The 18,255-nt window shown below is 35.7% G+C and overlaps 1 protein-coding gene across 2 annotated transcripts in view; it reads left to right on the top strand.

The window, feature by feature from the left end:
• Positions 1-18,255, top strand: part of PPP4R4 (protein phosphatase 4 regulatory subunit 4) — a 102,133-nt gene that overhangs the window by 26,930 nt on the left and 56,948 nt on the right. For both annotated transcript variants that reach the window (XM_026515376.4, XM_057318510.1), the window contains one exon: positions 7,059-7,161. In XM_026515376.4, the coding sequence (XP_026371161.2) occupies positions 7,059-7,161 (103 nt within the window). The remainder of the gene's footprint in view (positions 1-7,058; positions 7,162-18,255) is intronic.

Raw genomic sequence — 18,255 nt, 5'->3', positions numbered from 1 at the left:
AGGTATTATTGGCATACAAGGAACCCGCACATATTTAAAATGCAGTCTCCTGAGTTTTGACATACATATATGGCCATGAATCCTCACCATGATCAAGATAATAAACCTACTAATCACCCCTGAAACTTTTCTGATGCCCCTTTGCAATCCTAACTTCATTTTTTCCCCTCTTCTCCAGGCAACGGCTGATGTGCTTTCTGTCACTATAGTTTAGTGTGCATTCCCTGTAATTTTAGATGAATGGAATCATACAGTAGAATGGCTTCTTTCATTCATCATAATTATTTTGAAATTCACTTATGTTGTTGTGTGTCTCAATAGTTCCTTCCTTTTTATTGCTAATAAATAGTATTCCGCTGTATAAATATGTCACAATTTGGTTATCTACCCACCTGTTAGTAAACATTCGGGTTGTTTCTGTTTTTGTCGATTAGAAACAAAGCTGTGATAAGTATCTGTGTTCAGGTGTTTCTGTGAACATATGCTTTTGTTTCTTTTGAGTAAACAAGAGTGGAATGTCTAGGTTGTTTGGTAGGTGTCTTTGTAAGTTTTTAAGAGATTATCAAACTTTTTCAAAGTATTGTTCCGTTTTCCATTTCCACCAGTAGTATGTGAGAGTGGTGTGTTCAGTCCTTATAAAGTCAGTCATTCCAATGGGTGTGTAGTGCTATCTTATTGTGGTTGTGATTTGAAGTTACCCAATGATAAATTTTGTTGACCATCCTTTTCATGTGTGTGTTTGCCAATATATTCTTTGGTGATGTTTTGAAATCTTTTGTCCATTTTTTGTTGGATGTTCTTCTTATTTAGTTTGAGTGCTTTATATATTCTAGATACAAGTTGTGTGTTGAATATATATCTTGCAAATATTTTATGCCAGTCTGTGGCTTGCCTTTTTGTTTCTGTAGCAGTACCTTTGGAAAGCAAATGTTTTAAATTTTTTTTTTTTAATTTTTAAAAAATTTTTAAAAATTTTATTTCAACTCTAGTTAACATGTAGTGTAATACTGGTTGCAGGAGCAGAATTTGGTGATTCCTCACTTACCTATAACACCCAGTGCTCATCACACCAAGTGCCGTCCTTAATGCCCAGCAAATGTTTTTAATTTTGATGAAGTTCTTTTTGTTATATTTTTTCTTTTATAATTTATGTCTTTTCTGTCCTACTTAAGAAATATTTGTCAAACCCAAGGTCACTAAGATTTTCTGCTAAGTTTTCCTCTGAAGTTTTATAGTATTGGCTCTTACATTCAGGCCTGTAATCTACTTGGAGTTAATTTGTTGTATCTGGCTTCAGGTTGGGGAAAGATTCATTATGTTTTGCATATGGCTATCCATTTGTTCCAGCACCATTTGTTGAAAAGATGATCACTTCCTCATTGAATTATCTTGTCACGAATCAATCGTGTATTTATGTTTGAGTCGATTTCCTGGACACTTGACTCTTTTTCATTGATCTATAGGACTATTTTTATGCTGGTGCCACACTTTTTTTTTTTTTTTTAAGATTTTATTTATTTATTCGACAGAGGTAGAGACAGCCAGCAAGAGAGGGAACACAAGCAGGGGGAGTGGGAGAGGAAGAAGCAGGCTCATAGCAGAGGAGCCTGATGTGGGGCTCGATCCCATAATGCTGGGATCACGCCCTGAGCCGAAGGCAGACGCTTAACCGCTGTGCCACCAAGGCGCCCCCACACTTTCTTATTGTAGCTTTATAATAAGTTGTAAAATAAGATAATATTTGCTCTACTGTAGCCTTATTTGTGTTCAAATTTGTTTTGGCTGTTCTGGATCTTTTGCATTTCCATATAAATTTTATTTTTGCTGTAGGCAATAGTGTTGTCTGTGACTAAAGCCAATTTGACTTTTTCCTTTGCAATCCATAAGCCTTTAATTTCTTTTTATTGCTTATTGCCCTGGCACAAACCAAGCCTCCAACACAATGTTGAATAGAAGTCGTAATAGTGAACATCTTTGTCTTGTTTCTGATTAGGGAGAATGCGTTCATTCTTTTACCATTAAATATGAAGAAAGCTGTAAGTTTTTCATAGATGCCCTTTATCTGAAGGGCATTCTTTATCTAGGAATTTTTGGTTTGCTGATAGTTTTAAATCATGAATGAATGCTAGATTTGTCAGATTTCTACATCTATTGAGATGCTCATATGTGCTTTTAAAGAATTCTGTCATATTGATTGATTTTTTAAAAATTAAACTTTTTATTTTGAGATAATTATAGATTCACATACAGTAGTAAGGAATAATACAGAGATACCCATATACACCCTTTACCTAGTTTCCCCCTAAAGTAACATCTTGAAAAACTATAATACAATATTACAACCAGGATATTGATATGATCAAGATAGGTAAGATTTCCATCACTGCCTAGTCACGTTCATTTCCCTCCCCACAACCATCTTTAACAAACCCTGGAAACCACTAATCTGGTTCTCCGTTTGTATAATTTTTGTCTTTTCAAGAATTCTAGTTCCTTTGCCTTTCCATATAAATTTTAGAAAAATATTGCCTGTGTCTCCCAAAAATCTTGTTTAGATTTTTGATATGAATCGTGTTAATCTACGTTTGTATTTCATTTTTCAAGTGGTATTGTATTTGTAATTTCAGTGTTCATGTGTTGAATATGGTCAGATGTTTTTTTCTGCATTGATTGATATGATCATGGATATTTTTCTTCTTTAACCTGTTAATATGATGGATTACACTGATTCTGAATATTGAACCAGCCTCATATCCCTGGAGTAAACCCCATTTGATCATGGTGTATAACTTTTCCTTTTACATGTAATTGTATTTTATTTGCTAATATTTTGTTAAGAATTTTTGCATCTGAAAAAAAAGAATTTTTGCATCTGTATTTATGAAGGATATTGTTCTGTAGTTTTTCTTTTTGGTCTTTGCCTGGTTTTGGTATTTCTGTAATATTAGCTTCGTAAAGTAATTTAGGAAATATTCCCCCATCTTCTATTTTCTGAAAGAGATTGTGTAGAATGGTGTTAATTCTTCCTTAAATGTTTGGTAGAATTCTCCAGCGAAATTATCTGGACTTGGAGATTTCTTTAAGGAGTTTTGACATAAGAATTCAATGTCCTTAATGGTTGTAGGACTATTCAAATGATCTATTTTGAATTGGGTTAGTTATGATGGTTTGTGGGGTTTTTTTGAGGAACTGGTTCATTTGGTCTAAGTTCTCAAATTTATATATGTCAAATTATTTGTGGCATTCTCTTATTATCCTTTTGGTGTCTGTAGGGTTTGTAGTGATATGTTGTTTCAATCCTGATATTGATAATTTGTGTCTTCTCTCATTTTTAATTTGTCAGTCTTACTAGAAGGTAGTCAATCTTATTAATCCTTTATTCCTTTTTTTGGGGGAGGAGGGGGAGAGAGAGAGAACGAATGTGGGGGTAGGGCAGAGGAAGAGAGGGAGAGAGAGAATCTTAAGCTCAGCACGGAGCCTGATGCAGGGCTCAATCTCATGACCTTGAGATCATGACCTGAGCCGAAATTAAGAGTCTGATGCTTAACTGAATGAGCCACTCAGGTCCCCAATTTTATTGAGCCTTTAAAAGAATGAGGTCTTTATTTATTTTCTGTATTTATGTCATTACTTTCTTTTGTTTACTACTTCCTTCTGTTTGTATTGTGGTTCCTTTGTTCTTCTAGGTTCTCGTGGTAGAAAGTTAGATTATTATTCTAGATTTTGCCTCTTTTCTAATGTATGCATTTAGTGTTATAAATTTCCCTCTCTGCACTGTTTTCTCTGTGTCCCACAAGTTTTGATATGTTGTACTTTCATTTTCATTCAGGTCAATGTATTTTTTTTATTTTCCTGGGACCCCCTCTTTGACCCATGCATCATGCAGAAGTGTTAGTTTCCAAGAATTTTAGATTTTTAAATAATCTATTATTGATTTCTAGTTTGATTCCGTTGTGGTCAGAGAAAACTCTGTATGATTTCAATTTTTTTAAAAGTTTTTATTTTATTTTATTTTATTTTATTTTATTTTGTTGAGAGAGATAGAGAGAGCATGAGCAGGGGGAGGAGCAAAGGGAAAGGGAGAAGCAGACTCCCCACTGAGCATTGAGCAGGGAGCCCGCCACCGGCCTGGATCCCAGGACCCTGAGATCATGACCTGAACCGAAGGCAGATACTTAACCAGCTGAGCCACTCAAGCGCCCCTGATTTCAAGTTTTAAATATTTGTTGAGGATTTTATGGCTCAGGATGTGGTCCTTTTAGACATATGTCCTTTGGGCGCTTGAACGTGTTAACTCTTGTCGGATAGCGTGTTCTATAAATATGTTAGATCTTGTTGACCGATGCTGTTGTTGAGTTCTCCTATGGCCTTGATAATTTTCTGTCTCTTTGTTCCATCAGTTGTTGAATGAGGCTTGTGGAAATGTCCATCTACCTGTGTAATGTGTCTATTTCTCTTTTCAGTTGTGTAGGTTTTTGTTTCACATATTTTGCAATTCTATTTGGCGCACACACGTTTAGGTTTGCTGTGTCTTCCTGGTGGATGGTCTCTGTTACCATAATGTAACGTTGATGTTTCTGGTGATCTTGTTTCCTCTGAGATTTACTTTATCTGGTACTAATCTCGCCACTCCTGCTTTCTTCTGTTTCATGTTTCTGTCCTTTATTTTCAACCTGCTGCTATTACTGTATTCGCGATTAGTTTCTTGTAGGCTGCATTTAGTTGAGTCATGTTTTTAAATCCACTCTGCCAATTCCTGTCCTTTAATTGAATTTAGACTTTTACATTTTATGTAATTACTGATATTTTGTGCTTAAATCTGCCATTTATTTTTTGTTTTCTGTTTGTTTTTATGTTTCCTCAGTGCAACATTTGGTCTTCACATCTATTAGATTTCTAATACCATGTTGTTTTTTTGCCTAATTGCAAAATTAGTGAATCAAATTCACCAATGTTCTGTTCAATATTAAATATTCCTGGCATCAGTTCATCTAATGAGTCATCCATTCATCCATCCTTTCAAGAGACACTGAACCTCTGCTCTGGGCCAGGAATTGTCTTATGAAACATTACTTTCTCAGATATTTCTCTTCTCTCCCAGTTCTTTAGTGGTGTGTTTCCTGTGGCTGCCGTGGGAGATCACCACTATCTGGATGGCCTAAAACAACAGAAGTTTATTCTCTCACTGTTTTGGAGGCCGGAAGTCTGAAGTCAGTATCACCAAGTGGAAATGAAGGTGTCAGCAGGACTCTAAGGGGGAATCTGTTCTTTGCCTCTTCCAGCTTCTGGTGAGGGTTGGCATTCCCTGGGCAGCATTGTTCCCATCTCTGCTCTGTGATCAGATTCCCTTCTTCTGTTTGGTCTGTCTTCTTCCTTGAGTGTCTCTTTGAAGGACGCTTGTTATTGGGTTTATAGCCTACTTGAATAATCCAGGATGATCTCTTGGTCTCAAGATCCATTGTCAAATTAATAGAACGTTCCCAGGTTCCGGAATTAGGATGCGGACGTATCTTATGGAGGGCCACCATTTGACCCACTAGAAGTACAGTTGATCCTTGAACAACACATGTTTGAACTGCACAGGTTGACTTATATGCAAAATTTTTTCAGCAAATACATTATAGTACTGTACATGTATTTTTCTCTTATGAATTTATTCATAGCATTTTATTTTCTTTAGCTTACTTTATTTGTAAGATTACAGTATATGATATGTATACAAAATATGTGTTAGTCGACTATGTTATCAGTTAGGCTTTCGATCAACAGTAGTTATGTTCTGGGGGAGTGGAAAGTTACATGCAGGTTTTTGACTGTGGGGGGGGATGGCACCCCTAACCTCATGTTGTTCAAGGGCCACCTATGGTATATGCAACTTTAATTTCCCTTTTTTTGATCTTCTTCCCATCTTGGCATGGGTCCCTTCTTTCACTCTCTTCTCATTTCCTTTTTGGTTTTGTCTTTTCAAGTATTCCCATTGAGAGTGTCAAGGATGTGAAATGATTGTACTGACCTATATTTCACTGCCATATTGCAACAGGGGAAAAGCCTTTCTTCACAATGGGGCAGCTCCATTTAGAATCAGGATATGCTTCTTATTAATAGAACTTATTAAACTCTGCAGCCAATAAATGCAATACCTTAAGAAATTCTTTAAGAAACCATGTTAAGATCTTATGTACAGATAATCACAAAAGTTTTATTTGAAGTGATAAAAATAATTTTAATTAAAATAAATAGTATTGTGTCGGCAATTAACAGTTAAATTGGTATCAGTTAAGAAAAAGTAGAATTTCCATCTGAGGTGGTACCACATTGACTAGCATCTTTTTAATATATGTTTCAAGTATGTGCCCATGTTGCTTATCTACTGCTTTCAAATAAAGACTTTTCTGTGTGGCAATAGTTTTTGAGAAGAATCTGAACACCTATTACAAGGTAGTTAGGCCTCTAGAGTGTCACTGAGATTATTGTAAGTCTTACTGACCTAATGAATGTTATATCAAAAAGGTACCTTGTAAATATACCTCCCCGACCTTTGAGTATATCTTAAAGAAGTTTCTAGCAACTTTGAGAGTCCAGCTAGTACAACAGTGGTTTCATTATACCAGAAGAAAGTTGTATGATTCTGTGGTACTTGATTTTGTTGCTGTCCCTGCTGTTGTTATGGTTATTAATATTTTACCATAGTGAAATTTTACAACATCTATATTTTTTTTAAAGTACAGGAAACTGGCAGATCACAGGAAAAAAAATGAGGTAGAGTTTTAAAAGAAGTATTTAAAAATTGCCTTGAGACTTTCAGACATAAGACATGTATATAGAGAATCTTATTTTAGTGTAAGCATAGTTAATATCTTCCTGCATTTGTTATAAGATTTACTTAATGAAATTTCAGTCTGGTTTTATTTTTATATCTAAATGATGTGTAAAGTTTAAAACTTTGTCAGATGTCTGAGCATTTATCATTAAAAGCAGATTAATCCCTGCTTTTTATAGTTGTAAACTAGGCACTCAGCTTGTAATGACAAATTCTAAATTTGTGTTTTCTTTGTAAGTGCTGGCCAAGATATCCAAGGAACAAGTGTGATTGCAAATCTTCCATTTTTGATGCGACAGAATCCTGCTGAGACACTTCGGAGAGTCTTGCCGAAAGTTAGAGTAAGTTGGTACAAAATAAGATTCGAATTTACCATTTTTCCAGTAGCACATTGTCATTATTAGGAGGAGATTTCAGAGTTTTGGATGACTGATCTTTTGTACGTAATTGTGGAGTGGAGGAAGTATTACGGTACACATTTTGAATTATAATGGAAATATTTAGGAAAATTAGCTGATGAAAATGGGAAAATCCAGAATTTAATTTGTAGTTGTTTCTTTAGTTATTTTCTCAGTAGAGACATTTTATTTATTTATTTTTTAAAAAAAGATGTATTTTAGAGAGAGAGCTCGTGCACGCATGGGGGGAGGGAGGAGAGAGGAGGGGCAGAAGGAGAAGGAGAGAGAGTCTTGAGCAGACTTCTTGCCAAGTGTGGAGCCCTACGCGGGGCTCGATCAGACGACCCTGAGATCACGACCTGAGCCTAAACCACGAGTTGGACACTTCGTCGGCTGCACCGCCCAGGTGGCCCAAGACATTTTACTTAATAAAGTTAGCTTTTCAGTAGCTCAAAAAAAAAAATCTTCATTAGTCTTACGAAATCATAGCTATCTTATTTGGTATTCTGTTGACTTAAATTTATATTAATGATACTTCTATAACACTGATAATAAAATTTAATTAATATTCCTAATAATCACCTTCTGGAGACTTCTAAAGAATCACCAAATAAAGATTGAATTGTAGCCATCACAGTTTTAGTTTGATATTTACTTATTTCTACCTGGATTCCTTTGGAATTAGTTTTCCTGCTTTAAACAAAGATCTTTGATTTATGAGAACATTCTTTTATTTCGCTATTTAATATTGACTGATTATTAATATAGAATATTAAATATTTGATACATAGTATTTGTTATTTATCTGTGGCTGTGTGCAAAGTGTTGTTCTTATTTGTAAGAACTTGAATGAGCAAAACGGACAAAAGCCTGTGGGTCCTCAGGGAACTTACTTACTATTTAGGGTCAGGGAGGGTACATACTAATGGGGACTATGTTTGCTGATAGTGAGTTTTGTATACTTTGCTTTGGCTTTCTGGTTGGTTATAGCTTGTTCATAATTTTTTATTACTTTATATGTGTTTAAAATACTATAATTATTAATGTGCTCTTGAGTTTCATTTTTAGGCATATGCGTCATGGTTCTGTCACTATGATTTAGGTCAAGGGTATAGCATGGTATTTTTCCAGGATGCCCACATTTCTGTGCAGGCATTATGAATTTCTTTTTACTGGTTATAATAGTGAATTGAGAAAATGTTTATTTTGGCTTTGCATGTGATTCGAAAGTTTTTCATAGCTATTTTTCCCGGAATCATGCTGTATTTTCAATGGAATGAAGTCTCCACTATCACATTCAATTTCAGTGATAGTAACTGACCTAAGCTTCTTGGCACGACACCTGGAAATGCCAGTTAAATGATAGCAGAAGGGAACAAGTGGTTAGGTCCCCTTGACTAAGGAGTTATTGTAGGTAAGTGAATTCGATTTAGAGCTAAAAATACCAAGCATGCTATACGTGCTGTGTCGAGCAGGCAGAATCTGGTTCACGGACAGCCTAATGAGCATCCACACTTTCTTAAAGCGTGAATAAAAGATGAAGTGTGGAGAATAATGGCCTTTAGAGGTTACAAAATTATTTTGAAAAAATCCTTTTGTTAATGAGTTCACAATAAAATCAATTAAGTAATAACTCCTGAAAAATCTTAATTTTATGGGCATGTATAAAGAATATTATACACTCATACGTACAGCATATTTATACAAAGAATCAAATGTATTTGCTAAAACTATATAACTGAGTTATGGAAGATAAGATTTTAATAAGCTTTTAAGGTAATTAAAGTTAATCCATAATATAGAAGGTTAACTGAATAAATGGATATAAAGAAAATGTCTACTAATGAATATGTACTAAGAAAGCCTTTATTTAGTGTTGAAAGATTTCATTCATCAACAAACACCTATTTATTTGGGACTCTAATTTATCCTGTCTTGTCCTAAAAAAGATACCAAAAGGGTAGAAGACCGTTCCAGATTAGATTCTATGTCAGGATGGCCTAGAGACTATGGGAAACAATTAAAGAACAATCATCGGAGAGTATTTAATTGTGTGATTCTGACTTTGTGTAAAAATAGTGAAGAATTAAGTATATTGGAAAGACTTTATGGGGGTAATAATAATGACTTTTATAGAGGGTTTAAAATATAATGCAGGCAGCTAAACATTTAAGCAACTCCATTTCAAATGATAAAACCTATATTATATGCAAATCATTTTTCAATCACCGTGTTCAGATATTATGAAGATTTATTGGTACTCATAGTTAGCACCCCCAGTTCTGCCTTGCTTCTGTGAATGGTTACATTCAAGTGGTAAAACTGTGACAAAAATCACACATAGCCACTCTGTTCTCTTTTGCTATGGCCATAATTCCTTAGTTGATTTTATACATATAAAAAAACCAATCTTATATTCCAAAGTGAGCATTTAGTCGTGATGGCATTCCCATTCATTCCTGAATGTTGACTGAGCCAGGCGCTGTTGTAAGCAGTGAGAAGATAGAGGTGAACAAAACAGAGAACTTGCCCTCAAAGAGGGTCCAGTCCAGAGTAGGGGAAACAGACATGAAACAAGTGACTTGAAGAACAGGATAGAGGGGCAGGCTTACCTGCTGTGCCTTGGGAGGTCAAGGAAAAGCCTCTTTGAGGAGCTGAAAACCAAAGGCATGGGGGGAAGCAGCCATTTGAAGAGTCAGGAGTGAGTGGTCCAGGCAGAGGAAGTAGCAGAGAGCTCTCTTAGATGAAAGAGCTGATTGAACTGGATGAGGCATGTGTGGTTGGAATGCAGCAGGCAGGGGTGGAGTGTGACTGGAAAAGAGGTTAGAGAGATGGGCAGTGACAGAGCACGCAAGAGGGGTTCTGTCTTAGGACAGTGGAAAGCCGTTGAGCAGAGCAGTGGCTTATCCCATTTACCTTTTACAATGATCATTTTGATAATAGTGTGGCGAGTGCCTTGGAGCGGGACAATTAGGAAAGTACAGCCCTTGTCCTTGTGATATGTGAAGGTGGCTTGGGTTAGGCCAGCCAGCTGGGACACAGGGGAGTAGTGGCTGGATGAGAGATACAGTTACCGAGGCGAAATGAAGAACTCCTATGAATTGGATGTGGGAAGTGAGAGCTGTCTTCCAGGTTTCTGGCTTGAGCATGTTTGGTTCTGCTGGTTTTGAGTGTCTTGGTTGGTGGTTTATTAAATCCACGGGGAGCAATAGTTTGCGTACGTACTAATCTTCTGTGGGTGGTTTACTTCTGGAGAGTTTAAAGATATGAACAATAAATATTCTGTGTGTAAGAAACTAATCATTCCTGAGATTATTAGCACATTCACAAGAGTAGGATAAGCAGCTTTTAGAGCTCGCCCTTTAGCTTATCTTCACCTTAAAGAGCATCAGACACGGTGATCAGGAAGCTCTTCCTGGCCTTATGCAGTATAAAGTTTCACCAGTGATATTTTTATTTTTTTGTTGTTGTTGTATCACATTTGCATTTCATCTTTACAATAATATATTCACTGAACAATGGCTTTTAAAATGGGTTGCCATTTTCACTGTCTTAGAGATGAAGGAATTCAAGATTAAAAACGTCGGAAACAGAGTCAGGATTAGAATTGAGCTAATCCATAGTATTTCTACAATTCACTTGTAAATTTTATCCGAAGTGTACAATGAATGATAATGCTATCAGGTCATTCATCTCAAGGTTAAGTTTAAATAAGAGTCTAGAAAGGAAATATTTTGACCTCCAACTTAAATTTCCTAGATTGGAGACACTTTTAAATATAGTTGTTAAAATATATTCATGTTCTATGACTTCATCTTAGGGTATCTTTTGAAAAAGAAATAATTTTTTTCCTGTGGGCTTTATTGATTAAGTTTGAATTCTTTTCCACAATATAATAAATTGGGATCTTAGATGTTAGATTTCAATATTTGACTTGAACTTCTAGTTAGCTAGAAGTGAAAGACTTTGACTGTCAAGATAAATTTCTAATATACAATGGTCCTTTATAAAATTTGAAGTGGTAGTAATATAATTACACCATGTAACATTAGTGACTCCTTTTATAATTAATTGTGAAAAATGTCTCTGCCTGTTGAGTTATTGAATTCTATTGTGTTTCCACTTATTTTGGGAACCTCACATCAGTGACATAAAATGATATATTAGAAAATGTACAGCGTCGGAATAGATGAAAATAAATATACCTAACATTTGTTGAGGTCTTACTATGTGTCAGGCACTGTGAAACGCTTTGTGCATTTTTATTTTTTGAAGGCTCACGGCAGTTCTATAAGGGTCCCTGGATAGAGGAAGAAACAATTTAGTTGAATAACTTGCCAAAGGTCACAGAGCTAGCAAGTGGCATAATTGGGTTTGAAAAGGAAGTCTGGCTCCTGTGTCCTCCCTCTTAGCTATTTTGCAGCCTCCTCATTAGCTGATCATGACTGCAGCAGATACATAATGTATCATTTTACTTCTCCAGCCTTAGCCATCTCTCTCTGGTTACACAACAGCCTCCTTGCTGGACCTGTCGTTTCTCCTTTGCCCCCTAGAGCCCACTCAGCCAGAGAGATCTTTTATTTATTAAGGAACGGTCTACAGTTTTTTTGACAAAAAAAAATTGTGTATAAAGTGTACAACATAATGATATAATATATTTATACATTGTGAAATGAGTACCAGAATCAAGTTAATTAATACCTCCATCATCATGATAGTTATCTCTTTTTTTTTTTCTTCAGAGAGATCTTTTAAAAGCATTGGTAATATCTTCTTGCATGAAAATTACTCAAGTGGCGTGGCAGGCAAGATACAGCTTCCCAAAGAGATCAGGTCCTGATCCTTGGGACCTATACATGTTCCCTTATTTAGAAAAAGAGTTGTTGCAGACGTAGGTAAGGGTCTGGAGAGAGGAAGATTATCCTGGATTGTCTGGGTAGGTCCTAAATGTCATCACATGTATCCTTACAAGAGGAAAGCAGAAGTAGATTTGACCCAGGCATAGAGGAGGAGAAGGCCATGTGAAGAAGGAGGCAGAGACTGGAGTGATGTGGCCACAAGACAAAGAATACCAGCAACCACTAGAAGCTGCAAGAGCAAGGAACGGATTCTACCCTAGTGCCTCCAGAAGGAGCGTGGCCTTGCCAGCATTTTGGTCTTGGATAATTAATGCTGGTTTAGGACTTATGGCCTTCAGAACTGTGAGAGACTACATTTCTTTTTCTTTTTTTTTTTCAAAGATTGTATTTATTTATTTGACAGAGAGACAGCCAGCGAGAGAGGGAACACAAGCAGGGGGAGTGGGAGAGGAAGAAGCAGGCTCCCAGCGGATGAGCCTGATGTGGGGCTCGATCCCAGGGCTCCGGGATCACGCCCTGAGCCGAAGGCAGAGGCTTAATGACTGAGCCAACCAGGCGCCCCGAGAGACTACATTTCTGTTGTTTTAAGCCACTCAGTTTATTGTAATTTATTACAGCCACAAGAAACTAATAAAAGTAACTTTCCGTTTCAGATAGAATAAAACTCCTTACCATGCCCTTAAGGGACCTTGTTTAGTTTTCTGAACTCATCCCTTACCATTCTTTTCTCTTTCTGCCTTAAGAGTGGAATCTCTGATGGTTGGATTGATCACAGTATCCCCAGAACCTAGAACAGTGCTTGGCAAATAATAGGCACTCAGCCATGATTTAAAAATGGGCATTGATTGAACTTAGTATTTTGAGACCGTAAGCGTCTGCCTAAAAGACCAATGACACATTGGCCTGATCCACTGATGACATTCCTGGATGAGAAGTAAAAACAGAATATCAGTGGAGTGATATGATGCTGACTTATGGTCCTAGAGACACCTTTTCTGGGGAGTGGGAGAAAGATGCGTAATAAGGAAAGAATAAAAGAGACATAATCAGTCAATATGCAGTTTAGTCATTTGAGATGAGCAGATGTGGTCTACCAGTCTGATTCTGAAAAACTTCATTCGTTTTACTTTTATTAATTTTACATGGCATTATTTTCATTAATGGAAATAATAGAAAAATATTATAAGTTTCTGCCAATGTGATTATTCGAGTATTTTATATCTACTGAATATAGGTGGAATTTTTTTAAAAAAAGATTTCATTTTCAGATTTTTAAAGAAAACCTTTACTGTGTATGTATAGATATATGTGAATAAAAAGCTTAGCTTTACTTAGTTTTAAAGTCTTATTTCAAGTGGTACAGATGTGTGGTTAACCAATCATACATAACGTAAGGAACACTTTCTGTGGGCCAGGTACTGTGCTCACTGCTTTATCACACCCTTTTAAACATCTCATCACAACTCTACAGAATGTATTTATTCTCATTTCACGGTTGAGAAGATCCAGGCTTAAAAAATTCAGTGTTTGACTGAATATTTTGTTGGGAGCTTTCTAGGAAGCATGAAATTACATAACTGATTTTGTGCAGGTCACCAAGAAAAAGAGAAATAGTCTTAACTAAAAGAAAGAGCATAAACAGGTGATACAAATTGCTTTTTTCTTTGATTTACTAAAAGCTCAAAAGTAAAAGTACTTGTCTTCCTCACTGTAGGTGATGTTTTCTGGGATAAGTTAAAAGTTACGTCCTGAGAAAAGCAAAAGGATTTTGTGAAAGCAACACATTTGTACATAATAAACAGAACATGGTGTTCCAGACACCCTACAGGTCCTAAAAAGTGCACAGCGTGGTAGTGCGTTGACAGGCTAAGCATTTAGGGACACTCTAATGTAAAGGAAGAGAATGAAATAATGCCTAAAATGTAAGCTAATGGGAAACAACCATCGGGGTTAGAATTGACCTTACTAGGAGGTTTTGTGGGCTAGGAAGCATAAAATTACATAACATTTTTTTTAGTTCACTTAAAAAAAAAGAAAAAAGAGAGAGGGAGTATTAACCAAAGGAATTAGGGAACATGAGCAGACGATACAAATTACTCTTTCTTCTGCGGTTTATAGTTCAAAAATAAAAGTACGTTGACCCACACACATTTTGAGAATAATGTTTATGTTGTGTCTTTTTATCTATTTGTGCTTAAGGATAAAATAGATTAACATCATTAATTATTTCACAGTAATTATATTCAGTGGAAGCATTTACTGAGTATATAGTTTTTCTGAGCATATAAAAATGTTGTATTAGCTAATATTCCTAATAAACCTAAAAATATTGCCTTTCAGTAAATTCTGTTGGAGACTGGTGTTCTCACATGAGTTTCTTAGTCATTCATTTGCTATTTTTACCTTGATTACCATAAAAATAAACTAGAACTTTTAAAATTCTTAATTAAGAAATCCTTTATTTCTGTGATAGTGGGACCACTGTTACTACTTGAATATTGCTTCTGATTTAAGGCATTTGAGTGATATTTAGGGTCATTTGTACATATTTTTATTCACAATCCTTGGAAAGGTATAAAACCTAGAAAATATTTACATACTATACTGTAATACAGATATGTAATGTTTGATTAAAACTTTATGGATTAACTAACCTTTTGGCAGTGGCAAACCAAATATCCTAGAAGTTTCTCAAATTAGAACATCTGGAAGTTCTAGATAAAGTACAGCAAGCATTCTTTTAAATGTTTAGTTAAGCTTATAAAGGAGGAAGGACTATTCAGGGCTCAAAAACAAAGCAGTCAGTTCCACTTCTACTTAGGATGTTGAAATGTGCAAGAAAACATTACTCCTGTTCTAACAACAGTAGGTTAGTCACAGAATCCATATAGTCATCACCATATGGATTGGCAACCAAGAAAGCTGAATTCAGAAGAGCGACAGCCCCTCTGAGGAAAGATGGGGTACAGGGACACTGACTTTTGATGGAATATAGGAGGAAGAACTGGCCACCACATAAGGTTGTTAGAAAACAATCAGCCAAAATTGTGACAAGTTTTTAAAGGTTGATTGTGGGCTAGCTTATCAGTTTAGAATAACTTGGAGCTCCAGACACAAGGGAACTTTGCACCCACTAGGAGGCTGTTTTCCACAAGCCTCCTTGCCTTGCAGGACAGGAGACTGGAGAGACTCTCCCTTGCTGATGCAGGTTTGCTGCTGCCTGGGGACGGGAACACAACACGGCCCATTTCCTCAGACTGATCTTCATGGACATAGAGGGAATTTCAGCAGAGAAATGGAAGCTATAAAGTGATCAGCTGAAAATGCTAGAAATAAAAAGGATGACATCAGAGATGAAGCCTTCCTTCAATGGGCTTATCAGCAGTTTGGACACAGATGGGGAAAGAATCGGTGAACTTGTAGGTAGAAAGTATCCAAACTGAAACACAAAGGTAAAACAGTGAAAAAATAGGAGAGAGCATCAAATGGCTTTGAGACAATGTCAAGTGATCTAATATATGTGCAGTTGGAGTCTCAGAATGAGAAAAGAGAGAACAGGGAAGAAGAACTATTTGAAGAAATGATGGCCAAGACTTTTCTGAAGTTAATGAACAACAATAAACACACAAACACATGCACCCCTAGGCACATCATGATCATACTGCTGAATATATTAAAAATAATAAAGCAAGAAACAATCTTGGGAGCAGCCAGAGATGAAAGAAACATTACAAACACAGGAATAAAGGTGAGAGTAAAGCAGACTTCTGGTCAGAAATAATGCAGATTAGAGGACCGTGGAATGTTAGAAGTACTAAAAGCAAGAAAAAAATGTCAGCAAGAAATCTGCATCCAGTGAAAATATCTTTCAAGAATGAAAGCAAAATGCTATTTTCTTTAGGCAAATAGAAATCAAAAGGATTTTTGTACCAGACTTATTCTACAAGAAATGCTAAGGGAAGTTTTTTAGGCAAAAGTAATGTGATAAGAGATGGACGTTGAATTTACCTGAAGAAATAAAGAGCACCAGAAATGGTAAAAATTTGGGTAAATGTAAATGAAGTAACAGTTCTGCACAAAGTCTTCAGGAAATAGAGGAAGTAAGAATAAGTCATCCTATGAGGCCAACATTACCCTGATACCCAAATGAGACATAGACATTACAAGACCAAAAAACTATAGATGCATAACCCTCATGAGCTTACATGCAAACATCTGAAAAACAGCAAATAAAATTCAGCAACATAATAAAAGGATAATACATCATGACCAGTTGGGATTTATCTCAGGAATTTAGAGTTGGTTCAAAATTCAAAAATGAATCGGTGTGAGTTATATCAACAAACTAAAAAAAGGAAAAAATAAAAAAATACACCACCATTCAATCCTTTCAGTAGATTTAGGAAAAGCATTGATAAAAATCTAACCCTCATTCCTGAAAAACAAAACAAAATGAAACAAAACTCAGCAAACTAGGGATAGAGAGAAGCTTTCTCTGAAAAATGTATAGGTAACATTATACTTAAAGGTGAAAGACTGAATGCTTTCCCCTAAGATCAGGAATAAGCCAAGAGTGTCCACTCTTACCACCTTGTTCAATGTTATACTGGACATTTTGGGCAATGTAGTATGGCAACAAATTTAATGAAAGGCACTCACATTGCAGAGAAAGAAGTAATTATGGTCTTTTTTTTTTTTTAAATAATAACATCATTATCTATGATGGAATCTACGAAAGAAAAATAGTAGAACTAAATGAGTATAGTAAGTTTGGAGGATACAAGATCAATATACAAATCAATTGTATTTCTACACTAGCAGCAAACAACTGGACATTGAAGTTTTTCTTAAACTATCACAGTAGCATTAAAGTATGTAATACCTGGGGATCAGTGTGATAAATGATATGTAAAAACTGTATACCGAAAACTGTAGAACATTGCTGAGAGAAATAATGTAAGAACTAAGTGAATGGAAACACCATGTTCATGGATCAGAAGACTCCATATTGTTAAAATGTCAGTTCTTCTCATATCAATCTATATATTTAATGTAAAATAATAAAAATTCCAGCAGGTTAGGTTTTTGTTTTATTTATTTGTTTTTGGTAGGAAATGACAAGCTAATTCTAAGATGCACGTGAAAATACACAGGACCAAAAATAGCCAAAACAACTTTGAAAAAGAGAAGCAAAGTTGGAGGACTTTTGCTGCCTGATTTTGAGGCATATTATACACCTACAGCAATTAAGAGTATGTGATAATTATATAAAGTTAAATCAGTAGGACACATACAGAGGAAGAACAAATCCCATGTATGCATTGCCAGTGAATTTCAGTAGAGGTGCAAAGACTCAGTGTAGAGAGTCTAGTCTTCTCAAGAAACGACACTGGGTTAATTGGGGAAAAAGTCCATACCTCACACCATGGACAAAAATTTAATTCAAAATAGATCATAAACCTAACTGTTAAACACTAAAATTGTAAAAACTTCTAGAAGAAAACAAAATCTTTGTGATCTTGGGTCAGTCAGAGGTTTCTTACATATGACACTATAAGCATGATCCATAGAAGAAAAAATTGATACGTTTGACCTCATGAAAATTTTAAGCTTCTGCTCTTCAGAAGACACTGTTAAGAGAATAAAAAGAGAAGACCTAGAATGGGAGAAAATACTCATGGATCACATATCTGATAAAGGATATGTGTTCAGGATACACAACTCTCCAAACTCAAGATTAAGGGGGGGAGGACCCTAATTTTAAAAAATGGGCAAAAAATTTGAACAGATACTTCACCAAAGAAGATTTGCGGATGGCCAGTATGCATAAGAAAAGGGCTCAGTCTCATTAGTCATTAGATACATGCAAAAAATCTATACACTTATTAGAATATTTACATTAAAAACCCTGACCATTATCTTTTCAGACATTTTTCTAATATGCTTCTGCCTAATCCTCTCTCTGTTCTTCTATGACTCGAATTTTGCAAATATTAGACCTTTTCATGGTATCTTCTATGTCTTTTACCTTCTTGTCCATTCTTTTCTCTTTGTGACTCAGTCCAAGTGATTTATCCTGACCCATAGTTCAGTTTACCAATTCATTTGCATCTGATCTGAATTTGATTATTATACTTTTCTGGTCTAGAATTTCTAATTAGCTCTTTTAAAAATCGGC

The sequence above is a fragment of the Ursus arctos genome, unplaced genomic scaffold, assembly GCF_023065955.2.
Source record: "Ursus arctos isolate Adak ecotype North America unplaced genomic scaffold, UrsArc2.0 scaffold_25, whole genome shotgun sequence".
Taxonomy (NCBI): Eukaryota; Metazoa; Chordata; class Mammalia; order Carnivora; family Ursidae; genus Ursus; species Ursus arctos.
This window is presented reverse-complemented; position numbering and strand designations above follow the sequence as displayed.